The following is a 23,947-nucleotide window of genomic DNA, read 5'->3' as shown; positions in this document are numbered from 1 at the left end:
ACCTTGAACAGTAATCGTAAATAAGAAAAAATTGAAATTGACCAATTTTGTTTACGTGTAATTTTTGGCGAGCGGTAAATAATTGGGATATATAACTATCATGCTTGCTGCCGGTCTTCTGGTAGAATCCATTGAAGACTAATTTCAAAACAGCCTGTGCGGTGTCATTGGATCATTGCAACGCCGCGAAGCGACGTGCAAATTTTGCATTTGCCGTTAGTAATTTTGAGTTTTTTAAGTCATGTCTCGAGGAACTAGTGCAGGGTTTGACCGGCATATTACCATTTTTAGCCCTGAAGGTCGCTTGTATCAAGTCGGTGAGTACGATGGCTGTTTCAAGTTTGGCTGTCCTTGTTGCTTGTTCTAGCACTTCTAGCCCTAGATACCTAGGTAGATCTTGCCTCCATCATCTTTATTTTTTCATCCATGTACGTAAAATTGCCAATATGACTTAGCAATTAGCATAGTGGCAATTTGGCAAATGAGAACATTTTTGTCACTCTTCCGCCCCTGCTGACCTTTCCTGAAGTTCATTTTTGAGTCCATTTATAAGTACCTAGACCAGTAAGTCCTATAGCACATAGTGACAAAGCAGAGAATTTTTTAGACTCTCCCTCAAGTGTCAAGTTCATTTTTGAGTCCTATAAGTAGACCAGTAAAGTATAATGGATACCAGCATTATCATACTTGAGAAATTGGTTTAAATCTTGAGTTTTTGAGGAAATTAAAAATGAACTGATTCCAAAAAAGCTCTGGTTTGCCGCTATGCTATAGCATAGTGGCAAACCAGAGCTTTTTTAGAATCAGACATCAGTTCATTTTAGTTTCCTCATTTACTTGAGATTTAAACCAATTTCTTAAGTATGATAATGCTGGTATCCAGGATACTTTACTGGTCTACTTATAGGACTCAAAATGAACTTGAGGGAGAGTCTAAAAAACTCTCTGCTTTGCCACCCAGACTGGAATAATGGGCAGGAGCCACCCGTAGAAGAGCAAAAATCACCCGTGAACGTGGAACAATTTCACCCGTGGCCATGGGTAATTTCACCCAGTGGCCAATGGCCATGGATAATTTCACCCGTGGGCATGAATAAATTTAACCGTGCCCGTAGAGCTACAATTTCAACAGTAATGGCCAAAAGCCCTTAAAAAGCACATCACCAGAAATAATTGATTACATGTAATGCTGTGCTGAATTTGTCGTACCTTCTTTCACAGATGAAGTCACGCAGCACTTGCAAGAATCATTTGCCTTCTTGGCGGGCGGTCTCTCTCATAATGTGGATTGTGGACACGCGAGCAGCTACATCAAACCCTTCATTCTTCAATAGCAAAATCTTTAAATAGGTTCGAATAATAATATATGATTCATTTGAGTAGAGTTACAAATTTCAAGAAAGCGTAAATCAGAACATTAAAAATCCATGCTATGAATTATGATTTTAAAATTAACCTCATGACAAACATGCGAACATTTAACTTTGTTTTTGCACGTTTGTTTGGACATCGATCATGTTCAGCTAGTGGTCGTGTCAGAAAATCTGAGAGAACAATATTCACTTTCAGTTTTATAAGCCAATACAATACAATACATAAAACCAATGTATTCGATTAGAAATTCCTATAATTAGTAAAAGCGCGTCTTACTGATTGACTCATCATACAAATTTTGATTAAACACATTAGACAATCCATGTTAAATAGATCACTCTCTTTCGTTCCTCGACTCACTTTCGTTCCTCGACTCACTTTCGTTCCTCGACTCACTTTCGTTCCTCGACCTACTTTCGTTCCTNACGCAAATGTATGACGTCACCATTTCAACCATCAATGAACGCATGGAACTAAAACAAAGCTTAATATAAAGGAAAAACTAGAGAAGTGACGGAATTACCTACGATGTCGGAATATACCGCGTTTACCCTAAATAAGTGGGTGGGAAACATAGTATGCAACTGCTCCATGGTCAGGAAGATGTGCCAGGTGCGCGGGAATTTATTTTGTCATTTTAACGACCTGCGCGGTGCGCCGTACTATGCTGGTAAAAAAATGCGCCGTGCACCGTACTTTAGAAAGCTAAAATAGTTCTACTATTTTAGTCGACAATATATGCGAGTATATTGACTATGCGAGTCGAACTGACAATAATAAAATGTAAGACATGTCCGGGTTACTTCTGACTCTTCTGCTTGTCCGCCTTGTCAGATACGGAACGTACGGTAATCGTAAACTGCGGCTGTTATACATACGAAATGTAAACAGACGGTGTTCAGTGTTGCCATATGACTTTGGAGGAAATTTCTTCTAAAATAAAGTTCTAGATTTCTCATTCACCAAATTTCCGTATCAAGAAAAATCATATATTACCGTATTGAAAGATAATTAAAGGCATACTGTACTGAGTAATGTGAGTATTACGTCTGTTCCTCCACAAACTGCTTGTGCGCGGCAGCGCGACGTAGAATTGATGGCCGGGATTGCGCGAACACATGTGCAAAGATGATCAATTTTCATTACATTGCGCCAACTGTGCACAGCAATAGCTTAAAAAAAGTGAAAATGCGCAGGAAAATTCACTGAAAACATACATCATCCTGAGTGTGGCAACTGCTATATATGACTGGTAGCCATAATATATGTTTAAATTTAAAAATTACTTTTTAAAGGCAACACTTCTAAAGAATCCAGTCACCAGTGTCTCCAATGTTAAAGATGTACACTGATTTCTCATTTTATTTTTATCATAAAAAAATTAATTTATCAATTTTTTTAATAGGCCTATATAACTTTTCTTCTCAAAATTCTTTATTCTATCAATTGATCCATGCATTGCCTATGACATAAGTGTGCAAAATTTTAGATGAATTGGACAGGTAAAAGTGTGTCAAATATCAATTATAAGATTTGTAGCTGAGAAAATTATTTTTATTTTTTATTATTAGAAAAAAATTTTTATTCCTAAAATTATTTATTTTGTGATTTGATTCATGCATTGTCTCCAACTTTGAGCAAGTGTGTAAAATTTCAATTACCTAGTACCTACCTACAAGATTTGTAGCAGACAGACAAACAGACAAACAAGAAGTGAAGTTAAAGAGAAGTGTTGTAATAAATTTACTAAAAGGCAGAAGACATTCCAGTATCATAGTTTTTGGCTACATAAGTAAGCTCAAAAAATGTGAGATTTACATATCCATTGCCATTTCAGTATTTGCAAGAATGCATTAAAGATAGATTAATGGGAGGAGGGTTATAATATTAAATTTGCTAATGTAAAAATATTATATCTCTGCTCTGCACAATGAAACTTCAACACTAAAAATAGCAATAACATTAATTATGGTTGATTTGAATAAGTGACAATGCCTACTTGACCCTTTCTGGGCCAACATAGAAATTTCAATATTTGATGATTGTAATTGAAAGTATGACCAATTCTAAGATATATTTATTTCTATGTATTTTTCAAAAATTTTTGTATATAAGTAGATGAAGTAGTTCAATTAAGACGTTGACTCCAAAGTGGTACTTATGCGTACCACAAAATGTATTTCTCCAGGACGTAGTGGTACAATAGGGTAAATGCACCATATTCTGACACTGTGGGTAATTCCAACTCCCCTCAACTTTTTCCTTTATATTAAGCTTGGTCTTAGTTCCGCGCATGCGTAGATGGTTGAAATAGTGATGTCATACTATTGCATGCAAGATTTCCGCAAAACACTAGATCTAACAGGAAAATGTTGAGATCTCCAGAGCAGAAGTCCAAGTCAGCTAGTGAGAACATCGAAACGCGTATGAAAGTTGATAGTTGACCTTGCTTTACTAAATAGTGATATACTGTTTGTGTAGAGAGGATATTATGGTTTGAGACTTTTAAATAAGTCTGAATATATTAGAAATCCTTCAAGTATACTTGTATTTGCTGGTTTTAAGTGGCAAATAAATTAATAGACGATTTATTTAAGAGACGGTTTTAGACACAGGAAAACTAATTCTGACACGGTGTCGGAATTATGACACACAGCAGTGTCACAGGGTGTCAGAATTCTGACACAGGGTGTCAGAATTACTATATCAAAGTGCTGTTGGAATTAGTCTCACAATATGCCGCATTTAGTCACACAGTGTCGGGATTCAGCGATTTTGTAGATTTGAATTCTAAAGGCTTTTAAATAAATATGGCAACAGTTTGTGACATTTTATCATTGCTGGGGCATAGTGTGGTGTTTCGAGAGTGACGTAAACCAATCAGAACTCAAGTTGCAAAAACAGTGATCTATTTATAGCCATTTATTTCTTGCTACGTCCTTATGGTGTCAGAATATAGTATTTACCCTAATTCAGGTTGCCTAAAATTATCCAAATCCGAGAACAAAAAGGCCGGTAACTCAATATATACTAGTTTATTTGCAGGTTCTGCTATAAAAATTCCATTTATTTTCTATTTGTAGTATTTAAAATTTAATTAGGAAGTACCCTTATCATAAATTTTAGCCGGCCAACGCAATTGAGAAAAACTAAATCACGGAATTTGTCCGGAAAAAAATGACCGTCTGGCAACCCTGTTTAAAAACAGTACAAAAAATGAAATAATAGTACTAGATGAAGCAATCAGAGTCAACGTGTTAATGAACTAAATGAAGTGATCATATATGGGGCCTTGCTGGCTTAAGGTAAGAAAAATTTGCTGATTTTGACATTGAAAGTTTAGATGGTAAAAACAACTTGATTGCTCTTTAACTTCACTTCTTGATTGTTTGTCTGTCTGCTACAAATCTTATAATCAATATTTAACACCTACCTGGCCAATTGATTTGAAATTTTGCGCACATGCGTATAGTCGGAGACAATGTCACAGGGTGTCATTGACACATATCAATTCAATTGACACAATAAATAATTTTGAAAATTTAATTTTTTTCATATATTTAAAAATGTAAAAAATTTTAATATACGGAAATAAAATGAGAAATTCATTGTAGACGTGTAACATTGGAAACACTGTATTCTTTAGAAGTGTTGTCGTTGAAAAGTAATTTTTGAACGCATATTATTAATGCTTGTATTATAATATATACTGAGGAAGCAATCAAGATTAACAAAATTATAGGAATATTTAGTATTTTATGACAAGATATTTCCAGACCATCCATATAATGGGAGATCCATGCCGCATGTAAAGAGTCTCATTCATATACAACATACGGTATACCTAAAACTTGTGAAAAAATTATCAGTAAGAATTAGTATTGGTGAAGGACATGTTATTGTCTGGGTCAGTGCAGAGACATCTTGCTTGCAACCGCGTTGGCTCTATGTTAGGCAAAGGAAATGCCAAGAACTTCGACTGCAGTCAAATCCTGGGTAAACAATAAGTGGTAAACTATAGGTACCTTGGACTGAAAAAACATCACTTAAATCATAGTATGGCTAACCACCAAGGGCTAACAAACATATTTACCAAGCGCTGTCAAAATTTACCTCTAGTGGGCATGTGTCCAAACATAGTCACTTCTATCTCAAAGCATTGGCAGGCATATGCACGTATGTGATCACACTATTTTTTGCCATCTTATTTCACCATCTTGCATTTGCTTCAAGTAAATGGCATCATAATCAGTTGATGAAGCAAGTTTTTGACTATGATACTCACAACTGTCATGGACTACCTACAGTTCTTCATGGGCTAGAGCTGCTAAAGTGAATACAATGAGAGCCCAAAATGCTGTTTTTGCCATTTCTCCAGAGTACTTAGTTTTTTAGTCAGCTCAGACAAACACAAGAGTGCATCAGAGTTCAGAGTGCTTCCTCATACATGACATAACTCGTACACCATCTGTGATTGGTTTGAGCTTGTTGGCAGGCTGCCAAAAGCAATGTGGGTGACATGGGGGGCGTTTTTTTTACTCCCATTTTAATTACCGTAAAATGGGGTTACTTTGACTCCCGGGTTAACTTTGACCACTTTTCGTTTTTGTAACAAAAAACCCCAAAACTCAAAAACTATTTGACATAGAAAAATTTTGTCAATGGCCATTAAAGGCCTAATACTGAGGCTACGTAATACAATAGAAAGATTTAAAAAGTTTGCATATCTAATAGGTTAAATAATTAAAAATGTGGCCCACGAAAAAGAGCTATTATTTAAAGCTTGTCGGAGTACCCCCTCCAATTATTTTATTTTTTTGGTAAAATAACTCCAGGTTTTGATGCATTGTAGTAGAACTCTTCTAGTAACGTATGCAAATGACAAATTTTAGGAAAGTGTCATAGTTTGCAAATGGGGGGCGCTGCCCCAAATGGGGAACTCTGACCACCTAGTGGCAGCCGTGACAGGGTAACATTGACCGGCTAGGAAATGAAGTTAAAATTACCATAGGTACCTATATAATATATTTTGTGTTTGATACACCTATTAAGGTTTTTTCTTTATGTTTCAGACTCTACAGAGTCTTATATATGGTAATTTTACTTAATTTCCAAGCCGGTCAATGTTACCCTGTCATGGCTGCTATTAGGTGTTCACATTTTGCCCACTGGGGGGCGGCGCCCCCAATTTGCAAACTATGACACTTTCCTAAAATTTGTCATTTGCATATGTACACTGTTAGAAAAAACGGTGAAAAAACGGTCCCACCGGCGTTCTAGTGGCCGGTCGCCCCGTGAAAATAAACGGTTTTGCCGTTTTTATCAAATGTTTAACTGATCTCTAGTGTTAAATTAGAATAAAAACGGCGACACGGTGTTTCTTTTCACGTGCCGACCGGCCACTGAAACGCCGGTAATACCGTTAACGGTAATTTTTCTAACAGTGTAACTAGAAGAGTTCTACTACATTGCACCAAAACCTGGAGTTATTTGGAGTTATTTTACCAATAAATGAAATTGATTTTACCACCCAGTCTGAGAAACCCCAAAGTGACAAAGACCATCACTTTGAAATTACATCAAAACTATGAGAGGCAGGAGCCAGCAATTTATGGTGCGTGAAGCTAGAGTATAGACCTGTATTTTGCACGTTTCAATTTAAGTTTAACTTATCTAGTAAAAAAATGGCATCATTTTGAAAAAAAGTGGTCAAAGTTACCCCATTTTACAGTACCATATATGGTAACTTACCTGCAAAATGGTTAATTATTATTACAACACTTCTCTTCAACTTCACTTCTTGTTTGTTTGATTGTGTTTGTTTGTCTGTCTGCTACAAATCTTATAATCGATATTTGCCACACTTCTACCTGTCCAATTGATCTGCAATGTTGCACATTTGGGTAAAGTCAGAGACAATGCATGTATCAATTGACAGAATAAATAATTTTGAAAAAATGTTTAAATTAATTTTTCAATATTTCATAATAAAATCATAAATTCATTGTACATGTGTAACACCAGAGACACTGGATTCTTTGGAAGTGTTGTCTTTAAAAAGTAATTTTTAAATGCATATTATTCTGTGGTGTAGACATCATGATCATGGATGCTTCTGACCCAGATCTCAGCAATCTTGAATGAAGACTTGGGCAAAGTTAAAGTATTTGAGACTTGAGTTGTGTTCAGGGGCCCTGGGCTGCACTGGCATCCACTCGTTGCACTTAACCTAGTGAGGAAAATCTCTACTTCTGAACTTCTAATTTTTTGAGCCATGAAAGATGATTTAGGAGCCACAAAGTCCTGTGCACATGTCTCTCCAAGTCTCTAATTTTAGTTTTTGAAGTTCAAAACCATGAAAACAACTTGATGCATACACAAGTTTTATTTAAAACCCACTTTTCACTCTACAGTTTTTTTATAAAAACCTGAGGGGTTTTTAAGTTAATAAGCCCAGGTGGGTAGGTGTTCAGCTTCCTGGGCAGGTGCCCAGTGCAACCCAGATTCATACAGTCATTTGACCTATTTTTCTTCAACTTCCATCACTGTGCAACTATTGGCAGAGCTCTGAAATTTAGAGAGCATGCTGAAAGAAATGCTAGATTGTTTTCTCATCATCTTTCATTAACAACCCAGTACAATATCAAAGTATTTTTTAGCACAATTTGGCACATTTTGTGAATTTCAACTAATCAAGTAGACAATAGAAATTTCTAAAAAAAATATTTGTTTTTTTTTTTTTGGCTTCAAACCTAAGCCGCTCGAATTAAGCTTCCAGTTGGGTGGGACTTTTAAAACTAAATGCCTTTTGTGGATTGGAGAAAAATCTGCCTGTGCCATTTTGGTCTTTTTGTTGTGGTCTGTGCTTGGTTTGTGCACATACCTACCAATAGATAAATCACTCCTTGAGTCCTTATACAATTGACTATAAAAGTGCATGATTGAGCCATAATACTCCAAATGATTAAAAATGTCAATTTCAAACCTTGGAATTTAGGTAATGAGGCATTGTACAATCTTCCCTCTAGGTATACAGAAATTGCCTCTGCCCCAATCTGGAATATTAACCAGAATTTTCCAAAAAATTGTGTTTGGACAATATACTGTTTTTATTATTATTTTTGTTTTTTGCAAAGAAATTAGGGAACTGGACTCCTTTAATTACTGTTAATTTCCTTTTTTAGTCCTTTAATTAGATCAGCAAAGTATCATGGATACCAGCATTATCTTGCATAAGATATTGGTTTATATTTTGAGTAGATGAGAAAATAAAAATGAACTGTTTCCAATAAATCTGGTTTGACATCATGTCTCAACATTTTCTACTGAAACCAAACTGGAAAATAAAATACTTAAAAAAAAAACTTTTTAAAAAACCACGTTTTTCTTGTGGACTAAAAAGTAGAAAATAAAATACTTAAAAAAAACTTTAAAAAAAAAAACACATTTTTCTTGTGGACTAAAAAGTAGAAAATAAATTATGGTTCGCCCCAAAAAAACGTGTGTCGGGCAGAATTTTAAATTTTGGAAATTTGATGGTGAACGTACAGCCCGACCCACGTTCTTTTGGGGCGAACCATAATTTATTTTCTACTTTTTAGTCCACAAGAAAAACGTGGTTTTTTAAAAAGTTTTTTTAAGTATTTTATTTTCTACTTTTTAGTCCACAAGAAAATCGATTAAGACTTGATTAAGTATGACTTGACGACTGACGTACGTATCGATGATACGCAGCGTCAGCGCCTGCTCGTCTATAACGTGAGCGCCCGCACGTCATACTATATATATATACTACATATATACTTTACTCAATTTAACCAATTTAGGTCTCTAATTGCTAGTTTTTATGATTGTATCTGAAATTGTTAGGCGAAAATAGCCTGCATGCCGAATTTCAGATCTCTAGAACAATCAGAAGTGGGCTAATTTTCGTTGTCAATGTTAACAACAAACAAACAAACAAACAAATAAACAAACAAACAAACAAACAAACGCGAAGCTAAGCTAAGAAAAACGTGTTAATTATGCAGAGTCCACCATGAATAGGAGAAAATGCCAGTGAATTTATGTAATTTTATTCATTTCTGTGTCCTATTCTTGATTGCCTCAGTAAAACCTGAGAAAATGTGCTATTTTCACCCACAATTATCACAAATTCCTATGAAACCATTGTTTTTACCCACAATTTCATGGAAATTCTGGCCAGTATTCCAAATTGGTACTGGAATGAGGAATTTTGCAGTTTAAAAATTAGGCATATTTAAGCGTACCATGTAGGTCGAAATCTTTTTTCTATATTTAGGGAAGGATCATCTCGAAACTTGCTACACTTACGTAAAATCAAAAATGATTACTATTTTGTTCATGTGAATTAAAAAAAAAAATGAAAGAATACTATGAAATTCAAAATCTCATTCAATTTGTAAAGAACATATCTAGTGATCGACTGATCATTTTTTCAGTTTTTGTAGGAGGTTTTTTCTGGTTTTTCATTTCTAAGATTTATGCTAGAGAAATGCTTTATATTGTAGCCAAAGCTTTTCCATTGCCAATTAGTTGCATTTAGGGTAACGCCATGCATCATTAAACTTATTCCTGTCTAGTTTAATGTGAATAAGAAGCTATAAATGTGACTTTATATATATGTATAAAAAAATTTCATTTTATGTAAGTTCAAAACAGCCTAACAAAAACATTGCATGTACATCCATGGTAGGTATTAGCTTTGTTGAATGTGCCTTGTTTTTAGCTTTCAAACGAGTACAAACACTTGGCAATTAACATGAGTAATGATCTATAAATACAGGTTTGATTTAAAGAAATCTTTGTACTACCTATTGTTGAAAAAATTTGATATTTTATATGTTTTTTTTAAATTGCTTCATGCAAAAACTAGAGCATGCACATACTACATGCAGTTTGCTGCATTAGATTAAGCTGCCTTCTAGGCATTTTGTAGCTGAATTCTAGGCAGCTACAAAATGAGCCAAGAAAACAGAAAAGTCAAAAGTTTTGATTTTTACCAAATCATCCCCTTAAATTGCAATTGCCTAGTTAGCAAGTTGAAACTGGAAAATTAGCCTGAAGCTATGTGTGAATTTGATTAAAAATGGTTGTAAATCTGGCCACTTTTACCCATTCCTATGGCCTTATTCCCAATTACTTTGATAAAAAATAAATAAAACTGTCTTATTACCTGCAACTACAATTAGATAAGAGGTAACTCATTTAGCAGGAATCTTGTGGTACAAAAAAAAAAAAAACAAGAAAGCTCTAGTTGTCTTGAAACATAGAGGTTTTCCTCACTAGGCACTATCCAGTATCCACAATTTTATTTCTGATCAGCTAACAAATTGGCCAAGAAAATAGTATATGTCAAACTAAGTTAAAGAATGAAAATTAGAAATGATTTTTGTTTTATTAGCATTATTGCACTTGTCTAAGTTACATTTATATAGTTTGGTTGCTTAAACACATGCTTTCTCCTAATTAATTTATATGAATATAATGCTTTTCCATTGAGATATTGACATATGTTTAGGTTTTCCATTTATCTATAGTTACCTGATCAAAACAAAAATACTTTCACCTTGGTTCATTTCCCTAAAAAGCTATTAAACAAATAGTTATTTTTGGAAACACCACATCATAAATTGAATTTATATAATTTTGTTACTAATAGATAAGGCAAGATCTATGACACTTCAGCCACTGCACATTAGTTTCTATAATTATTAAATTATGAACTTCATTATTTATAATACATATTTATATTTCAAATATTCAAATTTTAGGTTTTTGTAATAATTCAAAAATGTGTATTTCCACTTTTTTATATAAACTCTTGACAAATTATTATTCCAGTTTGAATTAATTTTCTTGCAATTATGGTATGCTGGAGCTAATTCTGTACTTCATTTCATGCAATGTGGTTGCAAAAATTATGAATTTATTAGAAATTAAAATATAAGCATTCAAGCTTGCCACTACAATAAACTAAAACCTCACTTAAGAAATAGTTTTAACAGTAGATGAGATTGTAAGCTTCTCTAATATTTCTGTTCTATTTGATCAGAATATGCCTTCAAAGCCATCAACCAGCCTGGACTCACATCTGTTGCATGCAAAGGAGATGATACAGCGGTGTGTGTTACACAGAAGAAAGTCCCAGTGAGTATTGCTGGTGAATCTTGTGTGCAAGAAAGAGAAGGGTGAAATTTATGACATGTAATTTCTAGTTATCTATGACGTGTCTAGTTTCTGCAAAACATGGTTTAATGTGTGAAAAAAATGCAAATTATTTCCATTTTGTTAACACTATAGAGCCTCCATTTTCATTTGTTACTCTACAAAGGTTATTCAATTTGTATACATTCTACAACAAATGTACGAGTTTTTAGCCTTATTATAAAATGGTGTTACCTTAAACTATTTGTCTCTAATTTTTATTCCTTTGCTATATTTACATTTTAAATTACATAAAAATGGCACAGCTTTAACTATATAATGTAGTGGGAATGTTGCTTGATATTTCCCATTTGAATGATTGAAAAAATATAACTCAGTACTCACTGCAGTGAGTGAGAGAGAGCGCATTTTCTCATCGACAAAAACTTGAGGTCACAGACAGACAGACAGACATGGCGAGCACAATAGTGCATTTTTTCCATAAATGAGAAAATGCGCTAAAAAGAGCTAGAAATTTTATCACATTGTTGAAGTTCCTAAATTGAGTAAATTTTGCTAGGATAAGCTGCTGGACCCCTCAACTGTGACGCACATGTTCAAGCTGACCAAGAATGTTGGCTGTGTGGTCACTGGCATGCATGGTGAGATCTATAATACCAGTAGTGCTCATATTGTATTTGTAGTGGGTATTGTTGCATATAATGAAAATGTAGTGTTATTCATAAATCTAGGTTTAATATCAGATAATTGTATGAGGGTTGTTGAACAATATCCATGAATGGCAGAATCATATGTTATTCTGGAGTATGTAAAGTTAGAAAATTTGAGACTGCATATATTCAGTAGGTATTTTGAAAGCCAGTTTCAGTAATATTAAAAGAAAGTGTTGATTGATATCCATGGCATAAGTATTTATATTTGTAAAAAGTATTTCTTACAATATATTAGTCTGTAGTATATTTATTTCTACAGCATTTTATAACATTTGGGTCGTTTTTATGTGTGTAGGACTGTGAGTGTTATTTGCTAAAATTTTATTGTCTATTTTAGGTTAGCTCATTTGATGTTTGAAAGCTTTTTCTTAGAATGAGTCGGTTGCAATTTGATTCATTTCTAGCTAAAATTCTCTACATATCAGAACCATGGAGTATTGTTGCATCATACTTTTGTTTAGTATTTTGTTTGTGTTGAAATGAGATATGAAATGGAGACAAAAGCAGCTCTCAAATGGCAGGATAGTATGCAAACAGCTTATCAAGTAACTGCTGTGCAGTTGAAAATCTTCTTATTAATTGAAATTATTTTATTTCAACATTTTATTTCTAGTTGCATTTATTTCATTTTCTATAATTTGTCTAAAGTTAAGATCTTATGCTGGTTGGAAGAAAAACCATTGTAATTTTTTTAGAATTCAGTTTTGATAATAATAAATTGAACATAAGTCAAAGTAATGCTGCTTTATCACTAAATGTGCAGTAATTTATTTACTACATTCCTGTTCTCCTAATTAGGAAACTTTCATTACATTTATATGTTTCAGCTGATTCAAGGTATCAGGTTATGGTTGCTCAGCATGAGGCCAATAACTTCAAGTACAAGTATGGCTATGACATGCCAATTGATGCGCTCTGCCGCCGTATAGCTGACATCAATCAAGTCTACACGCAGAATGCAGAAATGCGACCTCTTGGCTGCAGTAAGTGCACACGTACAGTGTGGTTGTTATTACACTGTTTTAAATAATTTCAAATATTTATTCTGTATTTTGTTCTATTCATTTTGCAGTAGCCTAAAATGTGCTTGATTGTGTCCTGTCAGTTAAAATAAATGGTTATGTACGGTATAGCAAATTTTAAGATATCTTGAGAAGCCTATTTGCAATGTGGGAGGGCTTTGCTATTCACTTCCAAATAATTATTGAACAGAATTTTATGAGTTCCTGCTTCAGATAACAAATGTTTGGCAATAATTTTCTTCAATATCTAAAATTTTACCGTCATCGTAAACATGGGTTTCTTTCAATTTTTATTTGTCTTCATTCACGTCTCCTTCACTCACCTCAGTTCTACCATCATTCACTGTTAGGTTGTTCCTCAATTTGACACAAAGCTTTAATTTCGTTTTTTTTACTGTCCTTGTAACCGTTGTTTACTGTTATTGTTGTGCTAGTGTCATAGTTACTGCACGTTTGGTGGCTGAACTGGTGTCATGGTGCGTTGTATGTTTGCAGGCATGATCTTGATCGCCTACGACGACGAGCTCGGCCCGTGCGTGTACAAAACTGACCCCGCCGGCTACTACTGCGGCGCCCGGGCGTGTGGCGCTGGCGCTAAGAACACTGAAGTTAATTCCTTCCTCGAGAAAAAGTTAGCTGCTTTAGTTATTTCTTGACACAATAATTGTTGACTTTATTATACAGTGGGGGGAAATAAATATTCGTACACTTGAAAAATCGTATTTTAATGTATGTAAGTACACAAACTTAACAGGAAAAGTGATTTAAATTATGTATAGAGACGCATAGTATTCAAAAATACTATCAAAAGAAATTGAATCTCTGGTGGTGTGCCAAGAAGAATGGTATAAAATACCAGTCAGCATATGCAAATCATTGGTCGAGACGTATAGAAATAGACTGGTGTCTGTTGAGCTGAATAAAGGGTATTCAACCAAGTATTAAATTAAAATAATGCGGATTTATTGTTTTGTGCGAATACTTTTTTCACCCGAAAAGTGAACATGTTGCATTGTTTTTTTGTTGCATTGAGATTTAATTTCTTTTGATAGTATTTTTGAATACTATGCGTCTCTATACATAATTTAAATCACTTTTCCTGTTAAGTTTGTGTACTTACATACATTAAAATACGATTTTTCAAGTGTACGAATATTTATTTCCCCCCACTGTAGATGATTCCCATAATTTATTGATAGGAGCAATGAATGGGTGATTTATTTTCTGTATTGTTATTATTCAACTATCCGGCTTTGATATGCTGTTCGCCCCCATTTGTGTGGATGCTTTAGACCAGATAACTGGCCCGCACCGACTTGTTCTCTAATGTGAACTGCAGGTACCGAACAAAGACGCCCATGGACCGTGACGCGACCATCCAGCTCGCCATCACGTGCCTCATGACGGTGCTGAGCGCAGACTTCAAGCCCACTGAAATTGAGGTCGGCATCGCCTGCAAGGACGAGCCAGAATTCAGGTCAGTCAAATCCCTTCGAATGTTTCTTAGTGCTCTACTGGAAATTTGCAATTTTCCGGACGCCTTTTTTGCTTTGTAATAGTTCTATGGATTTCTCATTACCAGGGGACATAATTTTTTTGATCGTCTCGCCAAAAAAATAGTGCATGATTGCGGGTCTCTGTTGTGGAGTTAAGTAGTTAAGTGTGTGGTCAAGCATAAGCCTGTATAAGCCATCTATTGTACGAATATCTTCCTTTCTGCAGTTGTTCTGCTTGCCCTTCTTCTTCCAGTTCTGTTCACCTGTCGCCCTGAAATAAACTTATGGTTGTTTTCAGAGAGTATGACTTTCTTAAATTCGATATGAATTGCGCTCGCGAATGAAACGTTCAAGTTATATAGGCACAATTCTTATTTTTTTAACCTCCTTGCATGATGAATATTGCATGCTTAGATGTGCCTCGCTATTAATGCTGTGAAACGCGCCTGATATCACAACATAATAAGATACTTCTATACAAATCGATTAATACATCCTATTAAGCCACAAATTCTGTTCATTTTCTATCGTATCCATTTGTGTTCATTTAATGTGAGAATGCAACATTAGTTTCAATTACTTCTACTCGGCAGTAATGCAGTCTAAGTTTTGAAACAAAATTTACTCATCACAACCTGCTATAACTTGTTGTCATTTCCTCTCAACAATTGAAAATTTTATCTGCTTTTTTTTATTTAGAGAAGATTTCTTTGATTCGCTATGGCTAATCTACTGATTGAATTATTTGTTTCATTTTCAGAACGCTGACTGAGCAGGAGATGGACTTCCACTTGAGCGCCATCGCCGAAAGGGATTAAAACCTCGCGCCTTTTTTATTTATATTTTGTACCTCCGTAGGTAAATAATTTGTCTTTGTATGGCATGAAATCAGAATAACATGTATGCAATCACGGAATGAAATCGGTATCGGTTCTTTACATTCAATGTTTGAAAAACTGGCGGGCCTCAAATTACCAGCATTCTGAAGTGAAGACATCAAATGAAGTTTAAAAACAAAGGTCATTTTGTTGAGTTTTCAGCCAGCTAGAGTTTTTGGTTGCATTTTTTATTTAACCGAGTAGTTAATTTCTTCAACTAGATAATGATCTTAGATTAAATACAGGGTTTCGTAATAAAATTTATAGTCATCGAATGTTTTACTATCATATGTTCACTTGATTGGCTGTAAATATCCGTTCTAAAAGCGAATGGCTCGTGTTGTTCAAAGCTGTAATGAGAATCGCTTATTTTATGCAAAGGCATCGAGGCGTTTGCTTTTCCAGGCAACTTGCGACACTGCAATAGGTTGACAATATTTGTCTACAGTCCCACTGGTGTTTTTGTTTGGCGTTTATTTTGCATCGGTAGGTTTGTTTGAAAGTCAGAGTGAACGACACAAACTTGTCTTCCTTTACCTTTATTTGCATTGAAAGAGGTCGTGCGAAGGCAACTTGACGAATAAAATTTAAATATTCACCACCTTGGAATCGACGGGTTTGTTGAAATTGATACTCAATTATAAATTTTGTAACTGGCTAGAGTTTCATTGCATACGAGCATTAAAGTGTAATAGCACATTGCGTTATTCCATTAATTGGAAATCATATAGAGATATATATATATATATATGCGCAGGGGATTTGGCCAATGAAACCTGTCGCGGAGCATATACAAATGTGGAATCCATATTACTGATGCCTGTAATACCAGCTAAGAACAATTCCAATTGTCACTATCGGTGAATCCGTGATTAGGTTGACTTAACCTGCTGGGTGCTTATAAGGAGGCATTCCAAGTAGTGCCCGTACACTTACGGCACCATTGCTTGAGCCCTTTCGTGACTGACTGGACTTTTCGGTCTCAAACCACTTGACTTGAACGAATAGCAATTTTGTTTCATTCCTGTTAATGTATCCGAGACGAAAGAGTCTAGAAATACTTTCGGAGGCTAATATGCCTTCAAGCGTGTTTACCCACAGAAAGGAGAATACGAGGTGGAGTGTACATTTTGGCCTCACCGTCTTTTAGCATGCATCGCGTGCTATTCTTGGTGGTATGGCAGAGCGAGACCAAATTCGCTTTCGTGGTCCTGTCACCAAAGGGGACGAAAAATCAGGTACAAGATACGGTGGGCGCTGGTGGAGAACTGCAAACAAGCCAGGTCTAGGAGGAACGACTTAAAGGGTACGTCCCCATGCACGTGGACTATGGGTGCTATCCTGTCAAGTTGCAGCGCTTAACATGTTCCACAAACGGTACGTTCCACCTGACAACAAGAACTTGTTTTCGCCTCTCACTGCAGACCGAAACAAGATCTGCATTTTGCAAATTATAGACGACGAGACCGACACTTACAAGACCGGAGATCGTAGCGCAGCCTAGGTCTCATGTGCGAGATCGGTATAAGGCGGTGTGGTCAGTATACTCGTTTTTACCTTTCATATATAATGATATTGATACGTCTGATGCCAATGAACAGTGAGTGAAAGGTGGTCGCGAAGTTAGAAGATATATGTTGATTAGGAGAGTAAAGGGAGAACACTACACTTTCTTTAGTGTGATTCTTTAATTTCACTTTTGATTGTGAAGTTGTTATCGTCAATTTTAAACTAATTACTGAAAATGAATTCGATGGAGTCTTTAATATTTTTACGGCAGTAATATGGACATTCCATGCAATATTATAGGGCTGCAAAAATAATTGATTTTTAAATAAATTTCAACATAAAAACTTCAAATAAGATTGATTAGAATTATTATTAAGAGCTCCATGCTATATTTTATACATTATTAAAGACAGCTTCTACTTTAGCAATCGTTTTTTTACTTATCGAGTAAAGTTTTTGCAACCTGTACAACAGCTTCGCCGGTGCTCAACATAAAAGGACATGAGTATTCACAGAAGTATAATGCAGGTGGTGTCCATTGCAGTACATGGAGCTCTCGCAGCGTAGCTGCAGATTTTACAGATGGTGCCTGAACTGCACTCATTTATTGGGTCATTGACGAGACGCAGAAGCATTGGCCAGGAATCTTAACATATCTTCAGTATGTAATTGAGAAGTTAATTAAGGCTATTAAGTGTCTTATCCCTCAACTTACAAAGAATGGTATGTTTTACAGTCCATTTGTAATAGTTTTTTGACCGCCTTGCTTAACTGCATTGGGTCTGCAGACCAAGCATTCGTCAGGTCAGGCTTGGAATGCTACGCAGCTCAGTAACGAGGCTGTATGAAGGCCGCACTCCTTATAAAAATACACGGTCGTTTAAAAACGAACGCTAGATATTCAGATATTCATCGCATCCTTGATGTCAGCTGTGCATGATCAGAAACTAACAGTCTTTTGCTGACGCCCGATTCAATCAAAACAATGTAAAAATTTTCATCTCTGCGTAACTACCGCCATATAAGTGTAGCTTCTCCTTCTCGTCCCTTGCTCGTTGCCATCGTTCGATCAAGTAGACGCATTGGAGCCTGACTAGAACAATAAATCTGTCCGAAATGATGTATCGCATCTCTTCGTTTTAAATTATGCTGGCACAATCCCTTATTGAATTTGATTGGACGAAAACACGGCTTGTATAATTTTTTCTTTAATCATTTCTGGATCTACGACTTTAAATTACTATTTTACTTGCTTGGTCGGTCATTACTTTTTAATCAGAAATACTAATGCATTTACTTTAACATGGCCGAAGTGGACATGTTAAAGTAAAATTTGATGTCATGAATAAAAATCCGGGTCCTCCTCATCAGAATGAACGTGAAGTATGTGAGTACTTGGAACGAAAATAATTATCATTAAATATAGGCTCGATCACTTTAACGAAAAGAAACCTACTAGGGTTGAATGGCTAATTGCAAAAACATTGTAGCGAAATATCATCTGTCTTCTCAATAGCTTAGACAAGTCGACCTCCATTCTTGCACATCCTTATCTTAGTACTGAAGGCTAAATACTGGCGTATAAACAGACATGAATTTCCAAGGATGTAAAGTTATTAATTTTCTAATTGAATTTGATCTTTTGTAATAACAGATATTGACTAAGTTTCATTAAACTTTAATTTTCCGATGATGTAGAAATTTTATATAAGACAAATATTTCTTATAAATTATAGACTGTAGGTATAATATACCACAGTTTAACTTCATCGTAATTAAACTATGCAATTTATCACCGGCTGAACGTTGGTTCATATTTTGGAATCTCTCTGTTTGAAGTTAATAAGTAGGCCCCCGAATCATGTTTCGCAATGCTTATGATTGGCATAATGAATAGAACTTACAATCTGCTTTACTACTAAAAAAAGTCGGTCAGCCTGCATTGCTTGATAATTTAGAATAGACCTAACGGTAACAGATGGTATCATGGTACCACTGCGACTGCATGTCCATGTCACCGTTTTAGGTACCACATCTCTTGATAGCACTCACTCTTCCCTTCGGGCTAGTTCCAATCGCAGTTTTTACCAATAAAAAGGATCAAAATACTACGCGTTTGCATTGGTTGATTCTTCATGTGATTTATTAGGTAATACAAATAATAAATGAACAATAACTAGGTACCGAAGTAGTATTGACTGAGATAGCCGTCTTGACTTGACAACAACGTCAGCTCAACTTCATGCTCGAAACACGTTAGAAACAGGCTGAAGGTGGCTGAAGCTTATCCATTGCCAGTTCCCAGTTAAAAAATTACGACATGCATAATTGCTGTCTTAAATTTCGTCTACACGTCTGCAGCTAGTAAGGCTAGTGCCTGAGCAGAGCTCCGTAATATGAAGCTCCAGCTCAAGCGCTCACTTCCTGGCACTGCTAGATCAACTTAGCTAATGGTTAGTTAGCCTAACCTCACACGAAGCTACCATACCCCGAAACTCTTGTTCAAAGTAGGCACAAATAAAGCCCTGCGTTCAGACAATGCTCGACTATTCAACTCTAATGGGTTGCTAAAGACTATAATTTCAGTTTGAAGGAATTTTTGTTTCAAGAACCATAGCCTAGGCCATAATTTTCTATGATTGAACTGGAAAATATTGCAATGCATTTTTTAGTAAATACTGTCTTAAAAGTAAACTAGTGAAATTGGGTTTAAAGACATCCCGAAATTCTACAAAATTCTAATTCTTACATTTTATTTTACAAATTCCTATTTTTACGATTACTATTTTCACAAATAAATTGTTTGCACACAAAATTCTGCATATCTCTTCACTCACTCTCTCCCTCTCATGAGAGTCTGCAGATGCCAATAGTCGCCAGATGCCAACGCTGTTGTTCGCACGCTGGGTCGCTGCCTGCCTGACAGGTGTGCTGCCTTACAAGGGAAGAAAGTTGTTAATGGACTGCCCGCCACCTGATCGCATACACAGCTCGGCCCTTCATTCATATGGCTAGCTTTTGTTGATATCACATGATTTGCTGGTATCATACTCGCCAGGATGTCGTTCGCGTTGCACAGGCCATTCCTCCAAATAGGAAAATATTCACTGAAAAAGAAATTAGTGCGTAAGGTTCTTTTTATGTATTAAAAATTTAGATTTATGTTTACGATACTACTCATATACAGTGGGAGGCGTCGGTTGACGTCAAACGCAATCGGATTGTTCCACTACGCAAATATTATTCCCGTATTCAGCCCAAACTTTTCTATATTATTTGTAACGCCTACAATCATGCATTGTTGTCGCCTTGTTTCTGATATTTCATGGAAAATTCTCAAATGGCCCTCTACTCCGTTTTTTTTTTATCGTGGGCATTCATTTGCCAGTAATTGTTAACGGTAAGGTTAAATCGTTGATGTTGACAATGTGGAATCAATACATAAATTAGCAAATTAACTTTAACCATGGCGTATTCGTTCGCTCTACTTTGGATATTTATTGTTATGAACGATGAATATGAAAGCGGTTTTTACGTATATAATAGTTTTTTCAACTATAGGCTTGTAGTTCTAGTCGGTGCTTACTAAGCAGTCGTACAGTAATTTTTATGTGCGGGCAAATGTTGAGATTAAACTTTTTGAAGTCCAGTTCTTTCTTATTTTCTAATCTACTTTAATATTTTCTTCGATATCTGATGTACGACGATGCTTGTACCCCGGATGATTGCTGGTCTATGGAAATTGCCTCGAATTGAAGATCAACAATTAAGTCTGATTTGCCACTAGTCGGTTCTGATCGATGTTATATATAGTAAAGAAATTAATGCATTCAATTTCAAGTTGGAGATATCAATGTATGGTAACACTGTAGCCGCCGTTAGATTTTAATATACAAGTAGCCTTTGTTTCTCTCGTTGATTCAGGCCTGCCCGCGTAACATTGATACTATACTAAGAAACACTCAACCATTGCGGTTAACTGTAACATTTATTCTATTTTAATTACGTGCGTTAATACTCAACCGTTATCTCATTCGTGCTTTCAGTTCACCAATCTTCCTACCAGCAACATAACCTAATTGCTTCACAATTGGAATATGGAAGTCGTCTGTCAATCATGTTTGCTTGATGGTTTAACTGAGAATTCATATAGATTTTACAGCAAGGTGCATTAATTTATAAATAAAGATTGGTATGCTACTCAATTCTTACTGGGAAGAGCGGAACAAAGCCTATAGAACCCTCATGTAGGGGATAGTGGAGAACGGGAACAATAATCAATAGGCGCATTTTAGCAGGCGTTTAGTGACTGCTGTAGCTGACGGAACGGACGAGTCAGCAGTATACAACTAAGTGCGGACGTGTGAGGTTGCCATTTTGGTGCTCCTGAGGCCTCACTGGAAGCTGTCTGCCAGCTCACCATTGATTTCCCTTGTTTGACTTTTTTCGGTAGATGTGCTTAAGTTTTGTTCCTGTAAATATTTGCGTAGGGACAATCAGGGACTTGAGTAATTTTCTACCTCACTCGTGTCGGGAGTTTAGTACAAGTTAATTTGTTGTACTTGTAGCTGGCTGTGAACTTGTGAGACTTCTCAGCTGGAAAATCTCAGGCCTTCTTTCTCTGCGCTTCCTTAGGTTTTCGCCAAGTTGCTTCAATGTTCAAGGGCTTCCGTAAACGCTTCACTACACACAGGTAGGCCTACGTCAGTCGCATCGCATAAGTTTAGACTTTAGTCCATAATATTCATAAATAATAGTGTGTAGTTTTTGTTTTGAAAAACGTGTTTATTTATTTCTATTCTATTCAAATCATGTAAATTACGCTTGTTAACTGTGACCTCTTCATGAAAATATTTTCGCAACTGAATCGTAAGACGTAAGTTAACTGACTTAACTCTGGTAGTGTATTTGCTGTGGATGCTTCCTCTGCTGCTCTGCACCTGCATCGTATCTCTACTGGCTGCCAAAGCAGGTCCCTGGAGACTAGGAAGCTCTTTCGTGCATACTTTTTATCATCTAAAACTTCTTTTTGAATTATTAGCTCCATCATCTGTAGGAAGTAAGTTCTGCAGTAGCTTCAATTCCCGTCTAAGTTTCAAATGAACATTGAATATTTCATTATGCGACCGAGGTAAAAATGGAAAAGTAGAAATAAAGAAATTTATTTTGTTTGTGCTACCTTGTTGATTTATTTATTTATTGTGAGCCCCTTTCGCCTTAGTTTTTCAGTTAGTTGAGAAATTACACGCTTTAGCCCTACATAACTTCTAATAACTATGAATATCATCCCGGTTCAATGGAATTAAATGGTTCCATGATATTACACCCATAAATAATCTGAAGTCTCAAGTCAGTGAAGTTACGAATAATAAATTTATTATTATTGGAAAACAATTCCAAATTAAAATTTATGTTTATGAGCTCGAAGTATTCACAAAAATATGCACGTAGATGTATGCAAGCAAATAATAAATAATGATATTTGAATCACCTTGTGACCTTGTGATGAGTTTAAGACGTCGTAGTCCACGGTCACGCTGATGCGCCGCCTTCGTCGTCATCCGTCTCCGAGTCGTCGTCGGATGTAACGTTGGCCGTGTTCCGTCTATTTGCCCTCCTTTGGGCCAGCTGATGCAAGATGTTGTTGCTTGTCACTTGCTGAGGGTGGTTTCCCATTACTGGATAATCCGGTACGGATCATTGTCGGTAAATTGTCAGGTAAATTTGTTCTTGATATTTCTGAGTACTTTGCTGTAGGGATTAGTGCGGTAAGATGCTAGTTGGGTCCAGCTCTGGGCCACGCCAGGTGGTGCGGCAAACTAGCCGAATTAGGCAGTGCTGCACTTCTTGCTCGCCAGCGGGTTCGCTGTTGACCATCTGAGCACGATTTACTACTTACTATCAGCCTTAGTTTCCTAATTATGTCCTAATATGAGATATTTTTCTCATTGGCTGGCGAGCAAAATAGCAGCAAGATCATCGCAACATGATCGAAAATATTTATTTTGAGGGAGGAGGGTTCTAGTTACCTAGTTTTAACACATCTGTTTGCTGAACTAATCAAATTATCTCTGACGGTGATTAATGGTGCATATTTGATTATATTTCATTCGTTGATATTCCGTCTCGTACCTCTTATTAATCATCCGCCGCAGTTCATGCCTCAACATGCGCTCCATTTTCTTGACTTGTTTTCTTCGGCGACTTATCATGATATTCGAATGAGTAATATTTTCTACACAGGGTGCATCCTGGCCTTTATATCAGAGGTTCTTTGGCATTCATGAACTTTTGGACATAAGAAAAGTGGTATTTCTACCAAAAATCAATACTGTTGAAACTGGCATCTATTGCGATCAGAGTCTAGTGAACAACACGAACTGTGTGTATTGATAGGTTTACGCCCCATGAAGTATCGGCTTGGGATCATGTCTTGATCAACGATGCCATTCAAGCTCGGGTTTCTGAATGGTCGGTAACGGAGTAGTTTTATTACTACGCTTTGGTGCCTCGAGTTGTATGATCTTAATGGAAGCCTTGCGCTTGTCTTATCTTGCGGCGCTTTTCTCTTCAGACTTTGAGATGACGTCAAGACCTGGTAAAGAAGACAGGTTCCTCATGCGCTTTAACGCACCCAAAGATTTAGACATTTGATTAAGTGAATTGTGTTCAGTGTATCACGCAATGTTGCTTCTACACACCGAGCTGCGTTTATAGTCAACATTACCTATTTATATAACGGTTTACTAATCCTCGAGTAAACTTGA

The 23,947-nt window shown here is 36.0% G+C and overlaps 2 protein-coding genes across 3 annotated transcripts in view; both read left to right on the top strand.

Moving 5' to 3' along the window:
• The first annotated feature begins 150 nt into the window (after positions 1–150).
• LOC108672564 (proteasome subunit alpha type-6) lies at positions 151–15,941 on the top strand. The gene is made up of 7 exons (XM_018160261.2): positions 151–317; positions 11,450–11,544; positions 12,122–12,203; positions 13,103–13,258; positions 13,793–13,928; positions 14,637–14,774; positions 15,554–15,941. Exons 1-7 carry the CDS (start codon positions 242–244, stop codon positions 15,609–15,611), a joined length of 741 nt encoding a protein of 246 aa, XP_018015750.1. The 5' UTR covers positions 151–241; the 3' UTR covers positions 15,612–15,941.
• A 5,592-nt stretch (positions 15,942–21,533) lies between these two features.
• Positions 21,534–23,947, top strand: part of LOC108672574 — a 103,340-nt gene continuing 100,926 nt past the window's right edge. For both annotated transcript variants that reach the window (XM_018160271.2, XM_018160270.2), the window contains exon 1: positions 21,534–21,873. In XM_018160271.2, coding sequence (XP_018015760.1) covers positions 21,836–21,873 — 38 coding nt within the window. In that variant the 5' untranslated portion in view covers positions 21,534–21,835. The remainder of the gene's footprint in view (positions 21,874–23,947) is intronic.

The sequence above is a fragment of the Hyalella azteca genome, unplaced genomic scaffold (assembly GCF_000764305.2).
Source record: "Hyalella azteca isolate HAZT.00-mixed unplaced genomic scaffold, Hazt_2.0.2 contig3603, whole genome shotgun sequence".
Taxonomy (NCBI): Eukaryota; Metazoa; Arthropoda; class Malacostraca; order Amphipoda; family Hyalellidae; genus Hyalella; species Hyalella azteca.
This window is presented reverse-complemented; position numbering and strand designations above follow the sequence as displayed.